The 12,927-nt window shown below is 31.4% G+C and overlaps 1 protein-coding gene across 4 annotated transcripts in view; it reads right to left on the reverse strand.

Annotated features, from left to right (window-relative positions):
- The window catches only part of LOC143202612 (alpha-tocopherol transfer protein), a 40,963-nt gene that overhangs the window by 21,528 nt on the left and 6,508 nt on the right, over nt 1–12,927 (reverse strand). For 2 of the 4 annotated variants that reach the window (XM_076414261.1, XM_076414260.1), the window contains exons 2-3: nt 915–1,106; nt 398–649 (exon numbers count right to left, since the gene is read on the reverse strand). In XM_076414261.1, coding sequence (XP_076270376.1) covers nt 398–649; nt 915–1,095 — 433 coding nt within the window. In that variant the 5' untranslated portion in view covers nt 1,096–1,106. Of the gene's footprint in view, nt 1–397; nt 650–914; nt 1,107–6,858; nt 6,999–7,065; nt 7,198–12,927 lie in introns of those variants that run through there. The other 2 variants (XM_076414258.1, XM_076414259.1) reach the window with 2 other exon arrangements.

Consider the following 12,927-nt stretch of genomic DNA (forward strand, 5'->3'; position numbering starts at 1 on the left):
CGCTGCTCTCGCAACAGTAGGAGGACCATCCTGTTGCTTTTACCACTGCGCCAACCAAGCCGGCGTAAAATGGATCTACTGTATGGAATATTCATGCATGAAAATTTTGCTGCGCTTATAGTAGGGTCATCAAGGTTTATTGTATCACGAGTTGCTAAAACTGAATAAAACTGTTGGTTCTGATGGCTACCTATATGAATTGAATAAACTGAACGACGTACTGTTGCAAAAAGGGCATCAATAGAGAGTAATAAATAATAGAAAAAGTTGTAGAAAATCGAAATATTTTGATTAATATATAATTTATCAATCTATTCAATAATTTTTTTAATTGAAAAAGTCATGAGAATATATTCAAGCGCCTAATATAAATTAACAAAAATATATATTCACTTACTGCCTGCATTTATTATCATTATCCTTCCCCCTGTGATGCTCCTTGTAGGCAGGAACATGAAAACTTCACTATCAAATACATGTCGCACTCCTTGAGGTGTCACATTAAATCCACCATATCTCGGATATTTCACCTTAAATTTGTAGAATCTCTTCATCATTTTAAACGCTTGTTCTGCATTGAACTTAAATGGTCTCAGGAATTTACACAAAAACTTATCGTCATCAAGCGGTAGATTCAATCCCGTTTCAGCTAAATTAGAAAAAAAAATCATTAAATCAACGTCAGCTAATCGGGCAATGTCTGTTCAATAAAACATTTCTATTGTTTAATTAAACTTAATTTAGACTGTCGTCGTTATTTAATGAAATTTACATGTGCATTTAAAACAAATATTCTAAATAATGCCAATATCCAAATTAAATAAAAAAATACTGTTTTTTAATTATTTTATTAACAGTATATTTTAGAATAAATTTATTATCTATTTTCTGACGTAAAATTAAAACTTAATCACCTTGAATGAGATTTCTAAAATTAGCTAGACCTTCTTGGACACGTTCTGGAGTTTCCAACAATTCAACTCTAGCTCTTTCTTGAAAATCAGGTGGTAAATCTTCCAGTTCAAGCCTTAATTGATATTTTCCAATGGAGGCAAAGGGGGCACCATCGCTGTTTATTTCTACAGATGGAGGCATCTTAACAAAATCTGGAAAAAATGTTGACGTTGAGTTGTTTTTATTGAAAATATGTATAAAATATAAATAAATGAATAAAATCTATATGATATTATTATTTATTATGAGTAATGTAGTCGAAGTGAAATTGATCATACTGTTCTATAATCTACCATCGTTCTGATACAATATATGATCAAACTTTTCGAAACAAATGCTCGAACTTAATACCAAATGATAAGTCTACGTAAACTAGAAGAGGATGAAACCTTTATCAAAGGACGAGAGTCAATTTGTATTATTCTTTGTACGAACGTTGTGTTTTATGAAATGTGTGATTGAATAAAATAGAGAACATTAGATAAAATAGTGAACATTGAAGGTTTGGGGATGATGTAAACGAAATATTATATATTTGCATGTATTTTTATATGATCAGAATGAATGGGTTCGACGCAACGATGAAAAGGCTGAATTATTATGAGAACATTTAGCTAACGTATTCCGACCTAATGATGTACAATTTACAATAGATATAAATCGTGTTTATCAGCCCGATGTAGCTGTAAATCTGATTTCTCTAATGGAAGTTGCCACAAAAATTTACAACAACCTCAATCTTAAAAGGGCTCCTGGAATTGATGATATTACACCTGGATTATTAAAAGAGCTAAAACGAAGAGCAGTAATTATGTTGACATATATATTCAATGCCTGTTTGAGACTGAACAATGTTCTGGAATGTCTTAAGGTTGCTCAATATTCCTGGACGTCTCTATAAGTTCTTGACCGAATATGGCATTTGGGATTAATATAAAAAATTAGCAAATTGCTGCTGCGGAATTACTCTCTACTGCTTGAATCATGTTATTACGAAAGAATATTCTAGAGTCTCGCATGTAGAGGCATTCTCGCCACTTAAACCTATTTCGGCTGAAGTTCCACCATAATTGTATCGTTTGACAGATGACCGATTCCTCAAGCAGAATCATCCAAATACCTCAGAATATATCTCGACGGTAGGTTAAACTGGAAACATCATATTGCACAAAAAGCAAAGCAAATTAGACTCAAAATCATGCTGGTAATGGTACTGGTTAGTCGGAAGATGCCCTCAACTTAAACTAAAATCAAACAAATTGGTTTACAGTCAATCATAAAGCGAATTTGGACCTATGGGGTGCAAATATGAGGCTGCTTTATGACATCAAACTATTAGCAATTCAAAGTACCCAAAACAAGTACCTCGAACACGCAAGAAATCAGAAGATCAAAGCGAAGCAAACCACACGAAATTGTTTAGTGTAATCTTAACTTTATCTTAACTAGATTAGTATTATTTTAATTTGGGAACAACAGAACAGTAGTAATAAATTAATTTGTAAATTAAGATTGCACTAAATACATTCTTTACTTAGTTGTTTGATTTGAAAAAATCTGTCGTCGAAGGCCATCGGATACTTTCGAGAATTCGTAATACACGAAACACTTAGGAATATCCCAATTTTTGCTTTTGCTTTTAACGATTGGAAAATTGCGATTTTCATGTCACTGGCAAAGAAAGTTCTAGGCCAAAAAAGAATTGTCCTTATTGGACGAAAACCCAACAGAAACTCTCAAATAATTATTAGGAAGCTAAGCAGTTTCTAGACGTTTACATATGATGAGAAATATCGGACAAAGAAAGAAAATCTCTACCATACCAATTTCAAGGGCAAAAAATAGTTTTCTGCGGCGTATTGTGACTGACGATAAAAAATGTAACCCTAATAATAACTGTAAATCAACTAAGAGTCATCCCAATTGAAATTTTCACTCTCTCAAAAAAATCATTTTTCATCAATGATCTTAATATAATATACAGAATGCTTTCCTTTTCACGTACTACTTCATTAATCTATAACTACTCTAAATTGCTATTGAACTTGAATATGAAACATGGAACTTCCATTTCATGGAAAATCACTAACTTTAAATCTATAATACAGCACAATTTATAATCTAGAAAAATTTTGAAACTAAAAATAGTTACAACTCTTGTTCTTCAAAATGCTATTCCACCACCCCAGTACGTACGGTGGCATGGTTTTGTAAGCCAACTGTCACTCCTCAAGTATTTTTTTAACATTAATAACGCTCTTGTGCCGTAAAACATATTCTATAGCTAGTAAAAAATTGAATCAAGTGTGAATCATCATAATTAGTGAAAGTTCTACCGGTTAAAGAATTTTGCAATTTTCGACATAAACAGATGGCGTAAGACACGGATTGCTTGAAAGACGTTATATCATTTCCTAATGATTCTTCATGATAAAATCAATTCAAGTTCAAAAGTTATCCCCTGGTTCTTCGGAAACATATTTGTAATTCGGTAAAGAATAATAATTTCGATATTATTTTGTTCCTCATTATATTAATATATTTAGTTTAACATTACATAACATAACATCATTTTATCATTATTGGTATTTAATGTCTAAAAAATAAGTCGTTGTCAATACGCTTGAATTGGTTTATGATCGGTGGTGCGGTGATAACAACGACGTGATAATCTATTGTGAGTTAAAAGTCCCTTCAGGAAATGAAGCCATATACAATTTTGTAATTTTCGACGTTGAGAACCTTGATAGAAAATCACCCAAGTAAATCACACGATTATTTAGCATACCCTAATAACAAAACTTGGTGATTCTTGGCCAGAATGCTACCAAGTATAATTGCTATATATGGACAAGATGCCAGCCGACGCCAGTTTTATCAAGTGGCAATACACCCACAAAAAGTTTCTGTACGAGAATTCTAGGCTAGAGGCATTACTGATTCGTACCACTTAATAAGGCGACGTTAGTGAAACCATCACAAAATAACGTAAATTGGACACCAAAAGTGGACGATTTGACCTCACTAGGCCTTTTTGTAGTATTTTCTAAAGTTCCAAGTCAATGCCAATAAAGTACAATTGTTCGACGACCCAAAAGTCAATATAATTCAGTCGATCACTTAAATTTAAATAAAAAAAAAACCTTAATGTTACTGAAAATATTACGTAAAGGGCATTCATATATTAACTTAAATATGATATCAAACATAACTAACAATAAATATTAATTGCATTAGAGATTTAACAATGGACCATTTTGCGTTAGGGCATGTTAATTCATTATTAATTTTTTGCTAACGAAATAATTATAAATGTAGTTTAAATTGTAAATGTGAAATAAATTCGAGGGATTTACCTCGAAACAAGACAACGTATTATAATATATGACTGAAAAGCAAATATATATAAACAAGCTTCATTTATCAAAAAGATGTATAAGTACTAATCAAAAGTCGAAAGATTAATAGTTGAAACCAAACAGAACCCTGAACCACGGAACATAGTTTGCAATTGTAATTAATGAGTTTGAACCAATTATTGCCTTTTAAATCGGCCACATTTCCCATTACAATGTTATTAAGATTGAGGAGAGTTATTAAGATCCTATGTTTCTAACAGAAGAGTGAAACCCCACAAAATCATTTTCCTCTATCTAGTTTCACAATTTCAATAAAAGATGATTATGCCTAAACCGCAAAATTAGATAGTTAAAAAGTTCACAAAGATAGACAAGACGGTCATTCTGACATCCTCATCATGATAAAGAGATGTAAAAAGTGAAGAACAGAATAGAAATGAAAATAATACTTGACTAATATTTTGTTAGGTTATTAAAACTATCCAATGCTAGTTGAGAATTTTATTAGGATAGTTTTAAATAATAAGAAATAGTACAAAAATGTTAAAAACATTATTAATTTTTCTTAAATATAAGCAATAGTGATATCATTTACAACAAGCAAGAGCATCCATTTAGCTGAAAAAATTTAATGATATTACGGTGGAAAACACTGAAAGGTGATTACCTTGAAAAATGCAAACATTTAGAAACGTATATATAAGAGTACTAACATCGCCATGGCAAAGAATTAGATGGACTGATTCGGCATTTACCAGCTGTGCCGGAAAGTCATTAAAGATGTTATGTTATGATATAATGTTATGATTTAACATATATATGTGATTTTGTTCTATTGACATCAAGCTTCAAAGCTATACATGTTATATTTTGCGAAATTAACACCATCATAGATTTATACCTCTTTGAACATTTTTCGTGTCTGAAAACGTACATTTGCGGAACGCATTAGTTTTCTTATTTAATAAAAAAAAGTCAAAAGAGTGAAGCGTGGTTTCGAGTATTCGGAAAGTGGTGATTTAGATGTGCAAGACAAAAAAACGTTTTGGTAGACCGAAAAAGCTTGAAGATGCGAAAGTGCAAGAATTATTTAATGAAGACCCAACCCAAACTCAACAACAATTGGCAGAAGCGTTAAATGTGGCCCAAGAGGCGCCCAAAATAAGGAAAATCCAAAATATGGGAGGATGGGTGCCAGATCAGTTGAATGACAGGTAAATGGAAAATGGAAAAATCGTCTGTGAAATGCTGCTTCAAATGTATGATCGGAAGTCATTTCTGCCCGAAGACACGGTAAAGTGGTTTAACCGAACGATAAGGCGTCGTTTCATAAAGCAAAACACTTGGATGTTACATATTATCACATAAACCGTACTCTCCAAACCATGTCCTGTCGGATTATCAACTTTTAGCATCAATGGGACACGCGCTTGCAGAGGAGCAATTCACCAATTTCAAAGAAGTTAGAAAATAGCTCGATGAATGGTTTTGCTCAAAGAAGAAACATTTTTTTGGTATGGTATCCATAAAATTCCTGAAAGTTGGGAAAGATTTATAGAATCAAATAACCAATATTTTGAATAAATTAATTTTTCCATTTTCTTGAAAATTATATAGTCTTTTTAAAAAAAAACAGTAATGACTTTCCTGGTTTAAAATCACTGTAGAATAAAAAAAGCTTTAAAAATAATTAAAAAGATTTTATATGTTGTTTCATTACAATAGATAGAACTTGGATATATCAACATGACGCCAAATCAAGATAATAAGTTAAAGAGTGGTGTAAACCTAGGCCCTCCTACAAAAAAGTTAGTATTTAAAAATCGCCCAATAAGGTGTTACCATCAGTTTCTTGGTATGTTGTAACAACCTAAATATAACGCGAAAATAGTATGCTAGATATAAACAAATTCAGGGTGTCAACAGCGACGAAAATCAACAAAAACGAAGATCTAGTAACTCAGAGATGTTGATCTCGGATATGGTTTAAGGATCCTTTGGAGCAATCACTTGCTGACCATCATTAAGTAGGGACGTTCTCAAGCATTTTTCAAGTAACACTGTCCAGTTCTGTATTTATCACTTTATATTTATTTACAATATTTTACTGATTATAAATAATAATCACATCCTCACAGAATCGTAATACCCAAAATACAAGAGGAATCTTGTTCGTAGATTACCTCTAAATGGTACATTAATAAACTCACATTATTATTATAACTCTTTGAACCAAAGATGTATGACCAGAATAAAACATCCAGCTTATATTCCTTAATATTTATTTCTTCTTATAAGTATTTTTGGTTCTTTTTACGAAAAAAAAACAAACGTCTTTGATCAAACGAAGAGCTAATTCCACAATAGAATATTTTTCAGAGAATATGGAAAAAGCACTTCAGTGATGATACATTGGAGAATCTTTAGACTAAAGGCATTAGAAAAATTGAAACATAGTAGAAAACACTGATATTTATCATAACCAATAACAAAAGCAGACACATATTCTTATCTATCTAAATATAAAAAACAAATAAACAAGTACCTGAACAACTACAATGAAAATCCTTTAATGAAGAACTTGAGCGACGCCTTGAACTAGATAAGCAAACTCGAAAACTTTCAAGGGGTTTATCCCGAATATTTCATAAACATATTTCTCGTTACGAAACAAACACTTTTAAGGAACCGGTTTTCTTTCTTCGGATACTCTCGATTTTATTGAATACCTAGTGATATGAATGAAATATACCTTTTGAGCGATATCCCGTAAAAATAAATCGACCAAGAGTTGTACGTCGTCGACTACCCGCAACTGAAATTTCTTTCACAAACGCGGACAATGGCGTTCTTTATACTACTGGCTAATGGAGATTAATTGCCATTCGTATGTGGTGGGAAATGCAGACAATCGGTGGGTTTTTATTTATGAGTGAACGAACGTCGGTCAGTGTGACGCATTGATTAGGAAGCATTGGCAGTGTATTTATTTTCATATTTGTCTCATATAAGATAGCCGCTTGTTGTTTCCTAGTTAATGTTATTTTATTTATTATATATTTTAACTTATATTTACATTAGGTGTTTGCATGTTTTCTGATAATTTTTTCCCTCTAAAAAGACATTTACTGAAAAACATTGATACAATATATGTTTACACAGATGTGTTTACCGATTACTTCAAAACAAGCATCAAAAACAATAGAATTTTTTGATCTAATCTTATTTATATTATTAAAAGAATAGTTTTAATACGCTAAGAAACGATAATATAAAATTAGAAAAATTATTTTGGTTGCCGAGCCAGCCTGTTTTATAAACATGACAAAGTGAATGTATAATCAGAAATTACGAGAGGTAACAATTATAAGAAAATCAACTTTTATTTGAATACTATAACCACAAACAGTTTTAAAATAAAAATTGTCGAAGCTTATTTCAAGATTATTTACAGTCTTATTTATTTATTTATTTATTTGTATATTAGAGACCCATCGGGCCTCCGGAACTATTTAGGCTCTATTTAGTTCTTTCAGTTATCAGCTCTATCAGTTATCAGTTAAAGTATACAATATTATTACAAGTATGTTGCAAGATGACAAGCAATATACGTAAAAGCATACAAATCCGTGAATATATGAATGCTACAGTTGCATAACCCATGACAGATGCACACTATTATATTTCGAGTAATAGCCCGGTTACGGTTAGAAAATGAATCAGCTTGTCCACGTTCTCCAGCCTAAGACACTGGTACATCGTCTTTCCCAGATTGACCAACCATCTTTGTGAGTTGTATCTTCGGCATTCGATTAGTATGTGTTTGGTTGAGGGTGAGGAACCACGTTCGACGCAAAGTGGTGAACTTCTTCCCTTAATGAGAAACTGATGGGTTAGTTTGCAGTGACCAATACTGAGACGCGAGAATAAGCTTAAGTTGCGCCTGCTGATGTTAGTGGTGAAGGCCCTGATAATACTCTTTTTTCACTTCCCATAGCTTGTTGTTTTCTGTTAGATACCATTTGAGTTGGTCTAGATGTCCAGATTCTAGTAGAGTGGTACTTTATATCTCCACTCCAGAAGAGGAAATTTTCAATAGGTGATCGCTTCCCCTTCTTGGCTAAGTAATCCACTCTTTTATTTTGATTGATCCCAGAGTGATAAGGAAGCCACATTAAGGTGATAGTTTTGCCGATCCTTTCCAAATTAGTGGTCAGTTCACGGATAAGGACTCCTAAGAGGTGGATATGGTTGGAAGCAATTCAAGGAGCTCATTGAATCGGAGGCGATAACTAATCGTTTGTCTTGACCATCTTGTACTGAGATCAGAGCCCTATACATAACAAGCCTGAGCCTGAAGTGTCCTTCCGACATCACCGATATTAATGCTGCCCCTACATAGTCATCGCTCTTGGAACCGTCCGAGAATATGAAAAGCTGTTCAGGATATTTCTCAGTTTTATATTGAATTGGGTGCTGATACTGCCAGAGTCAGATCTATCCCTTGGTAGACTCTTCATGGAGAGATTGACAGTCGCCCTGAAGTCAATCTATCCTCGGAGGTGTATATCGGTGGAAAAGCCAGCGATAAGCGACTTGCAATCTATCGCAAGAGTCCCAGCAAGAGAGTGTGTTGCTCTCTAACGGGGTTGAATTTATAGCTTGATGGAAATATATTAAATATGTATATTTGCAGTCTTATTCATGTCAATACCTCTGCTTGTCTCTCTTCATCATATAGTGACCAAAATCGAATCTGACAGGCGGTAAAGATACTTCGGAGAGAAGAACCTGAAGTAGTTAATTTAACATGCAATTTTTTCATCCAACACAAACATCAATTCACTAGGACATATCTATGCATTATGTTATGGGCTTCTCTCATGTTAATAATTAAGATATTTAATAGATGTTCAACAGATATCTCTAATCAAAATATATGCAAGCATCTAATACATAATATTTTAAAATTTTTGCTATAATTTTTAGTGTTATTATAAGTTTACTTTTTGTGTCTATTTATCATTAAAGGTGAAAACAAAGGAAACGTCACAATGTCAACTGACTAAAAACATTCTTGCTATTCTAGCCCAACGGTTCGAATTCCTCTCGGGACATGATTATTTTAAATTTATACATGTGATATTGGAAATAATAAATTCATTACTTATTAATAATTATTCATTACGTTTCGGAAGCCCTGTTAAGCAGCATTCATTGCATTGCAAGTTAAGTATTAAAACTTATATGTTCCTGCGGAATTCAATTATGGCGATATTCCACAAAAAAACAATGTAAATATAATAAAACAAGCTTTCCAGAACAAAGTATCTAGATACTTTAGGACTAAGTACTTACACCGAGACCTTCAGACTGTCACTAAGGGAATCAAGAAATTCGCAAGAAGACATGAGGAGATAGTCCCATTTCTATTTTAATATCGAACTACTAGAATTCTTAGATAACATCAGAATAGGACACTGAATCAAATAATTTGATTTTGTCTAGGGTAATGTAGTGAAGTGCATTAGTTAAAAAACAGTAGTGTTTATACTTAGGGTTGATGAGAAATCATCAGGTAACGACTAGTAATAATGTAATAAATAATTTTTCAGAAAAGTAAATTTTATTTAAAAAAAACTCCCAACTATGAATTCTTGAAAGTCCGAATGAAGTGTCAATTTTCTATGTTGGACCATGGGGTAAATCCAGATACCATCCAGAAGCTATATAAGGTGTTTTGAATTTTAACGGATGATTCAATACAGGCTTTATTGAATAACATGTCCAAATAATCAAGCTTTTTGACAATATGAGTGTTCGTTGGCAATGTTGGCGTTATTGGTCCACAATTTACAGAAAACAAGAGTAGTGTTGCCAACACCGTCAACTATGAATGCCCCGAAAAGATGATAGACGATTCCTTTTGGTCAAAATTGAGCGATATGGTTATAAACGACATGGAGTTCCAGCAGAATGGCATCAATATCTTTTACAAAACTCTTTTCATTCCACTTCGACTCTTCTTGAAAAATCTTATATATAGTTCAAAAACATTGTACCATGCCCAACCATTAATTCGCAACTAATAAATAATTATTTGAAATTAAAATTTCATAAGATGACTATCTAGTCGAGCCTATTATTAACAGGTGGTTTATTCCATCGATTTTAACGAGTAAATTGGTATGTTTTAATGTGACCTTATTTATAACCAAACCTTTCACTCTTATTTTTGTCGATATATACACTTGATTTAGAGTATCAAACAATTTTGTTATTATATTAATATTTTAACATTTAGAAAATATAGAAGAACAAAGGCACTAGAAACAAATGGTTTTATTAAAAAAAAACATAAAGGTCATAAAGGAAGATAATATCAAGAATAATTATGTAAGACGTATAATTGTTTATTCGTTTAAAGGGGCCGAGACGATGAAAAGTAATAATCAATCTCGTCTACATACGATCAGTTATATTGCACAAACTCAAATATTGCGCTATAATATTGAGCGTCTATGGGCCGCTTTAAACTTGTATGAATCTTTCTTGACTTCGTTAAAACCAAGGAATCTGTATGTTGTTTTCTTATGTCTATTGATAATTACAATTGATATTATTGATAATTTCCATAATTACAGTATAAAACCTGTAGAAGAATTTTAAAAAAGGCTTATCAATCTAAATATGTTTAACTGTATCATTTTATTTTGGAGTTGTTTTAACGTTTATTGTTGGAAGATCTTACCATTATTACTTATTACTGCACAGTTATTCGGCAACATCTGATTAGAGAGTATAACTAGCTAGTTATAAACGAAATTAATGAAGTTTGCCTTAAACTTGCTAAAATAAAATTGTATCACTGGTAAGCTGAAAACGTTTTGTCCCATCTATTATGTGACGCAGAAATGTCTCCACGTAATATTTATTCATTTTTATATTACAAAGAAGAGGTTAAATCTGATGTTGATCTTTTCTTCTAAGAACCAACATTTTTAATGTCGGTGTGTTTCATGGACATTATATTTAGAATTTGCAAGAAACGTAAAGACATAGCAGTCCGCAGATGTTTTACTATTATCAATTATTCAGAATCAAATAAAATCAAATATAATAAAAATATTGGAAAAGTTTTGAATAGGTATTATATTTTAGAAATATTATTTTTGTTATACACTTAAATATAATCTTATAGTTATTAATTAGTTATTAGTTATTAATTAATTAATTAATATAACGTGCACACAATATTTAAAAAAAGAAAATAATCATAGCAATTAATCTATAAATAGTTAGTCCCGAACATGCTCAAACAGTGTTCAGAAAAACAAATTCAGATACGTAATTAACATTCAAATTAATATATGTAGCTCTAGAAACTTGGTGCATGGTAAAAACTGAGGCGTTCTGTAGCAAAAAATGCATTCCGCTTGAGTTAATTATCTATTAACATTTTTAAATAAAAATATTTAAAGAAATAAAACCAAAGAAATTCTACCTAATCTTATAATACTACAAATTATACAAACCAAAGAAATCCTACAATTTGCTGCTCTACAACTAGAGGAATCGATCTCTTTGATGCTCAAGTTTCAAAATGAAGAAGTTTCAAATAAATTTGTTAATATTTGCTGACTATTCTTTTAATTTTTCCCGAACGGTATTCTCTAGTATCGCCATATATGAGCACCTAACTGAAAATAGAGCTTAAAAATGTTATAAGCATTATTATTTCTTATATTTTCAATAGGCATGTACAAAATTTTCATATATTTTTTATCTAAAATAATCAGATAGTTGTGTATAATGTTATTGCTGTGCTGATATGACAGAAAATCGTTTAGTGAAAAAGACATTCAGTTTGCTTTTTAAGCACTCACTATATCATATAAGACCTCGTAAAAATATTGTAGACAACTATTTCTATGGTGTAATGAATAAAGCGTTTAGCTCCCAAACGGTGGTTGCGAGTTCGATTCTCGGTAGGGACAATAACTTTTTATTGTTGTTTAGTTAAAACATTTGTCAAATCTCCGAGCCCAAACAATACAAAAATAATAATATAATTTTGTGACATATAAAAAAAATTAAATTACCAACAAAACAAATCTAAATTGATATAAATGTTTAGGTTCGGCACCGACTTCAAAGTAGTCAATTGGTAGTAGTTAAAATAATATTGTAAATAGATAAATAGCTTTATGTAAGCATTAAGCTAAATTGTGTGTATATAGTAAAATATAAAATATGTATAGTAGATAGATAGGTTAAATAAGGCATTTGTTTATTTTTATATAGTTATTATAACGATTATTAGGTACACATTTTATATTAAAGTGCTCTATAAAACATTTGTCAAATCACCTAGCCCAAACAATACAAAAATAATAATATAATTTTGTGACATATAAAAAAATTAAATTAGCAACAAAACAAATCTAAATTGATATAACTGTTTAGGTTCGGCACCGACTTCAAAGTAGTCAATTGGTAGTAGTTAAAATAATATTGTAAATAGATAAATAGCTTTATGTAAGTATTAAGCTAAATTGTGTGTATATAGTAAAATATAAATTATGTGTAGTAGATAGATAGGTTAAATAAGGTT

The sequence above is a fragment of the Rhynchophorus ferrugineus genome, unplaced genomic scaffold (genome assembly GCF_030347505.1).
Source record: "Rhynchophorus ferrugineus isolate W39M unplaced genomic scaffold, kcgeb_rfMv2 rfM9, whole genome shotgun sequence".
NCBI lineage: Eukaryota > Metazoa > Arthropoda > Insecta > Coleoptera > Curculionidae > Rhynchophorus > Rhynchophorus ferrugineus.